General features: G+C 39.3%; 2 protein-coding genes across 2 annotated transcripts; one reads left to right on the top strand and one right to left on the bottom strand.

Moving 5' to 3' along the window:
• Positions 1-316: 316 nt before the first annotated feature.
• LOC116464536 (beta-defensin 105A) lies at positions 317-2,183 on the bottom strand. The gene is made up of 3 exons (XM_032147794.2): positions 2,114-2,183; positions 1,722-1,763; positions 317-454 (listed from the first exon to the last, which is right to left on the bottom strand). Exons 1-3 carry the CDS (start codon positions 2,181-2,183, stop codon positions 330-332), a joined length of 237 nt encoding a protein of 78 aa, XP_032003685.1. The 3' UTR covers positions 317-329.
• A 1,429-nt stretch (positions 2,184-3,612) lies between these two features.
• Positions 3,613-3,807, top strand: LOC116464535 (beta-defensin 106A-like). The gene has a single exon (XM_032147793.1). It carries the CDS (start codon positions 3,613-3,615, stop codon positions 3,805-3,807), a length of 195 nt encoding a protein of 64 aa, XP_032003684.1.
• The last annotated feature ends 2,333 nt before the right edge of the window (positions 3,808-6,140 follow it).

Below are 6,140 nucleotides of genomic sequence, written 5' to 3'. Positions count from 1 at the left end.
AAATTAGCCAGGCATGGCAGTGTGCACCTGTAGTCCCAGCTACTTGGGAGGCTGAAGCAGGAGAATCGCTTGAACCCAGGAGATGGAGGTTGCAGTGAGCCAAGATCGAGCCACCACACTCCAGCCTGGGCAACAGAGTGAGACTCCATCTCAAAAAAAAAAAAGTCATCTTTAAAAAATAAGCAATAAAACAAAACAAAGAAAGAAAGAAATGAGAATGATTCTGAGACTCACTCACTGTGTGATTTGGATAAGCCACATAACTTCTCTTGAACTTCTTTGAATATCCAGGTTTGCTTCTAAGGCCAGAAGTGTGCTGGTCCAGTTTGTCAGATACTCTGTCTGCAGCAGAGAAAGTTCAGCCTGCAATTTCCATCGGGCTTCTCATTCTCCAAGCACTCCTTCCTGCATTTTCCCCGACTGAACTTGCATGACTCAAAGACAGCAAACTCACCTGGCCAAGAAAGAGCTGCTGAGGGAGCTTTCCAGGAAATGTCTAGAAATGGGGAACATGTCAAAGACCACCAAAGAATAAGGGAGAGTTCGTATGTATGATTACAAAGAATATTTTCAAGAACCAGCCCAGATTTTTCAAAAATAGTTTCTGCTTTTTGCTGTAGGGAGTTGAGGAGAGTTAATTTTTAAGAAACAGATCATCACAATTCCTACTCTCCAAGTGTTTATAATCTTGCAGGGATCAAGAGTAAACCACAGACAGACAAAGAGACATACATATTACACAACTATAAAAATACATACCTGATGTGACTGTGAAGCTTGCTAGACAAAAAATGGGAGGGGTATATTGTGGTTTTGGAAAGATCCTTGAAGATGAAGTTAAGAAATTTAGGCTCAACTCTAGTTTGGGCCTAGTAACCGGCAGGTTAAGGTCCACATTCTCATTTGTCCAGTGGCCATTCTAGAAGCACCTGACTATATTTTTAAATGAGTTTAGAGATCAGATGGAATATTATATGCAAATATTTTCATTATAATAATACCTACCACATAGGACTGTTTTGAGGATTACAAGACAAAGTCCATGTAAAGTTTTTAACAGGATGCCTGGTACAGAGCAAACACTCCAGGACTAGTAGCAACCTTAATATTTCTCACTTTGAAATTCTGTCTAAAACCTTTTCAACTTTGTCTACAATATTTCTTTTAGTTTTGTTTACAATGTGCTTTCTTTCTGTATAAGATGACTTCCAAGAAAAAGAAAAGATCTGGGGGCTATTTGCTAGGAATAGCTTTTCTGCAATGGTGCTGAGTTTTCATTGAGGCAACCTCGCTCTTTAATTTGAGCTTCCTTCAACTGACCTCATGAATTTGTGACATATATTATTACCAGACTTAGCAGCAGAGCTTGCAAGAGATGGGCAGGCATTTTCACAGAGCAGTGCTAATTTACTGGTACAACAATAAATCTAAGAACTTGGTTTAGTGAGCACCAACAGCTAATGGGAAAAGCCACTGAGTCCAAATCTCTATGGCCAAATTACAGTCCAGTCACAAAGATATTTTTCTGTGAAATCAAAAATATCCAAATATTATACTTGGAACAAGAGAAAGAGAAGAAGATAAGTTAGTGAACTCGTTTCTCAGAAAATTCTATTTCCACCACTATCTCTGTCCCCTCTTTGCCTCCAGACATCAGAGAGAGCTAACAGAGCCAGAGTTCCTAAGAGAAAAAATAATTATATACAAGAGATTTAACTTACCCAATGGAAATGGTTGGGAAAAATCAAGTCCTGCCTGGCACCCTAAATTGAAAACAAAATACATTTTTAAAATTAAAATCAACACAGGAATTAACACTGTATAAAACATTCCCAACTCCACGTGTGACATAGCATAACAGGAGACAGTAGATCAGACAGTTGCAATGTTTATTCTATTTCTCAAGGCCAGCATTCCAGGTAACCAGCAAAAACAAATTACAAAAAAAAAAAAAAAAAATACACTATATGCTGTTTGCTCTTAGAAAATGTCACTGTAGGTCTCAGAAATTCCCATGACAGGCGCCATGAGAGCTTGACCATTAAAGTCAAATAGAGAAGAATCATCAGGCTTTATAATTTGCCCAATCAAAATCCCATCCATTTTTATTTACCTGATGGCAGTTGAACCAAAATGAAGAACACAGCAAATAGAAAATAAAATGTCTTCCTGATCAGGGCCATCTTTAGGGAAGACTTTTCAGAATACAGATTGGGATTTCCTTGAGAACACCCAAATGAGAGGCTCATTTTTATTTAAAAGTAATGAGGAGATGCTCTTGATCAGTGAAGTGAATCAATAAAACACAATTATATGCTCCATTTCCCAGGATCAAGGGATGATATCATGGATAATAACCCTTGGCATCCAGAAAGCCTTTTATTTTGGGGAGTCTAACTGGTGTAGTGGAAAGAACACCAGGCTAGAGGTTGAAAGAGCAGGTGCCATGCGAGTTTCCACCATATTAATGCAGGGGCCAGAAGCTAGTGTCCCCTTTCATCTCTTCCAGCTTCTGTTTTCTGGGAGAAAATAAGAAACCACTTGCAAATTCTGCCTGCCTCTCAAGGTTTTTTAAGAATCTAGTATGATTATAATGCAAAAGTGTTTTGAACATGTGGAATGTTTGGAAGGAGGCCTGGTACCATGTAAGAACTCAATAAATGTGGACTCTCACTTTTCTAGCTTTCATTTTTATTGTCTACAAGTATCACAGGGAGAAAAGGAGGGGTAGCAATCATTTTGTCAAGTTAGCTCTGAGTCCCCTTTCCCGTAACTTATGACTTCACACACCAAAGCCATAATTACTGCGTATTTTAAATTCATTAAGGACATGAGTATTGGCCCAGATGGGTGGTTTGTGTCTATTATCATAGCTTTTTGGGAGCCTAAGGCAGGTGGATTGCTTGAGCCCAGGTGTTCCGAGACCAGCCTGAACAACACAGTGAGATCTTGTCTCCACACAAAACATTTTTAAAAAATTCACTGGGTATGGTGGCATGTACCTGTAGTCACAGCCACTTGGGAGACTGATATGGGAGGAGTGCCTGAGCCAGCATGCAAACTGAACTGAGAAAATCTTAGAAAAACATTCCCAACATGCTGCACCCTCCTTCTCTAAAGCACACGTTTTCCACAGTTGATGTTTTGGTGGAATATGGAGGAGAAATCAGGCTGAGCCTTCCAAGCAAGTTTCTATCTACCACAGTAAACTCATTTTCTTTTTATATCTTTATCCCTTCCTTTGCTCTGGTCTGGAGCTATCTCCTCAGTCTCAGCTCTTGCTCTACTCTCACCAAGTAGCAGCCTCTGAGAGTGCACCAGGAAAATTAGCAGCCTCGGGGGGTGTTTATGGAACAATTTGACAATTATCCCCAACAGATTTTGATCCAAGAACCATAGCTTACGTTTCCCAAATCTCCTACACAGCTTGGTCTCAAATGCTGGAAGACAAATGTATTCTTTCTGGTATTTCACCCTGTGTGACTACAAGACTGAAATATCAGATAAAAATCAGGTCCCCTACCATCTCATCTACCGGTAGGATATGGCACTATGACAGCTTGTGAAAAAATCTTCACCAACTAGTCATACAACTGTATCTGGTAAACATATATGCCTGAAAAGGGAATTAATCCAAATGGCTCCTTCCCTCGTGTAGCCAAGAATGCATTTTTTGATGAGAAATGTGACAAACTTAAAGGGACATGCAAGAACAATTGTCGGAAAAATGAAGAACTTATTGCTCTCTGCCAGAAGTCTCTGAAATGCTGTCAGACCATCCAGCCATGTAGGAACATTATAGATTAATGCAGAAGATTTGGGTTTCCAGAGAAGCATACATAACGTGTCTTGCCTCTGCTGTAGGCAGACACTTTAATAAAAATAAATGACTGTCTTTGCTCAGTTTGTCAAGTGTTTCCTTTAGAAAGGAGAACAGCACTGCCTGACCTTGATGCTCCCTCCATCCTGGTTTATTTTTCTATCATCCTGGAGTAAATAAATTGTCCCAAAGCCATCTGATATTTTTCTTGAAAGAGGACTAGAAGAGACTAGAAATCAACAAATCTCTAGCTTCTACTCAGTCAGCTGGTGCTTACTAACCTATTGAGATGAAAGAAGTAAACAAAAGAAAAGAAAGAAAGGAGAGAGAGGGAAGTAGAAAGAAGATGAATAGGTAGAGAAATGAGCACACTTTTTTTTAATACAAAACAAAATTTTATTCTTTTTTTTCTTTTTCTTTTTATTATACTTTAAGTTCTAGGGTACACGTGCACAAGTGCATGTTTGTTACATATGTATACTTGTGCCATGTTGGTGTGCTGAACCCATTAACTCATCCTTTACATTAGGTATATCTCCTAATGCTATCCCTCCCCCGTCCCCCTACCCCACAACAGGCCCCGGTGTGTGATGTTCCCCTTCCTGTGTCCAAGTGTTCTCATTGTTCAATTCCTACCTATGAGTGAGAACATGCGGTGTTTGGTTTTTTGTCCTTGAAACTGGAAACCATCATTCTCAGCAAACTATCGCAAGAGTACACTTTTAAAAAATTTTTACCATCATGCCATATGCCCACATAAATGAGCATACATTTACATGAATAGCTACATGAATGACAAATTGATGGATAGGCAGTCCATTTATCAAGGACTTTTATGTGTCACACACACACACACCTGTCTAAATCAATCATCATGACTCCATGTCTTTCACTGGGGCTAGTTAACTATTTCCTATAGACTTGTTCTCTACACATAAGTCTGAGATAAAATTTGCTGACAGGCAAGGGGGTCGTAAATACCTCTATGACTCTCAGTAACTCCAGTGATTTAGACCCTCTTCCCCAAATCACTGCCTACGATTTTCCTAGAAACTAGCTGACAATTTACCTTCTGATTCTAAGCCTCAAAATTACTGTTATGGTGGGAATATGTTCTTCCAAAATTAATGCTGAAGCCTAATCCCCACTCTGGTGATTAACAGGTGAGGACTTTGAGGAGGTGATTAAGCCTCAAGGGCCCTGCCCTCATGAATGGAATTAGCACCCTTATAAAAGAGGTTGAAAGAAGCTGCCTTGCTCCTTCCACCATGGGAGGACACAGGGTTTGTCTCTTCTGCCATGTGAAGGCTGAGCAACAAGGTGCTATCTCGAAAGCACAAACTGGGTCCTCAGGATATAATAAATCTTCTGAGGTCTTCCAGCCCCTAAAACTGTAAGTAATAAATTTCTATTGTTTGTAAATCACCCAGTATAAGATACATTTTATTATAGCAGCATGAATGGACTGAGACAATTACTTAGTTTAAGTAAGAATTTCCTGTCATGTTTCCAGTGCTTAAGAGTTAGTATTGGTTTCCTGCTGGCTCAGAAATCTTGCCTTACCTCCACTTTAATTTTTCAAAGTCGATAGATTTAATTCTACTAGAATCAATAACCCTTTCATGAAAAGGATGTTTTAGTTACACTTTCTAATTTGAGATAATTGTAGATTCCTATATAGTTCCAAAAATAATAATAATAATGCAGAGATACCCAGATCTTTTACTCTATTTTCCTGAAAAGTAACATCTTTGTAAAACCATAGTGCAATATCACAACCAGGTTATTGACACTGATGCATAACATTTCCATTAACAGGAGGACTTTTCATGTTATGCTTTCAGAGCCACTCCCTCTTCCCTCACACCTCCACCTCCGTCTTAACCCCTGTATAAGTGATTTATTCTCCATTTCTACAGTTTTGTCCTTTTAGGAATGCCATATAAATAGAATGTTTAAATCCTTATTAGACTGGCTTTTTTCAGTCAGCATAACTTTCTGGGGATTCATCCAGGTTGTTGCATGTATCAGTAGCTCTTTCCTTCTTATTGTTGGGCAGTATTCCAGGATATGGATGAACCACAGTTTGTTTAATCACTCCCTCATCTTAGGCCATCTTTCTCTCTCTCTCTCTCCCCCTCCCTCCCTCTTTTCCCCCACTTCATTGCCTCCTCTTCGCCTCTCTACCTCTCCTTCTCTTTCTCTTTTGCATAGGGATATCTAATTGTTCAAGCACCATTTGTTGAGAAGACTGTTCTTCCTCCATTACATTACTTTTGCTTCTTTGATAGAGAGGAGTTGCTTTGGTCTTTTCTGAGCT

The sequence above is a fragment of the Hylobates moloch genome, unplaced genomic scaffold (genome assembly GCF_009828535.3).
Source record: "Hylobates moloch isolate HMO894 unplaced genomic scaffold, HMol_V3 SCAFFOLD_917, whole genome shotgun sequence".
Classification (NCBI taxonomy): Eukaryota; Metazoa; Chordata; class Mammalia; order Primates; family Hylobatidae; genus Hylobates; species Hylobates moloch.
The sequence above is the reverse complement of the archived record's forward strand: the minus strand, read 5'-3'. Positions and strand labels throughout refer to the sequence as shown.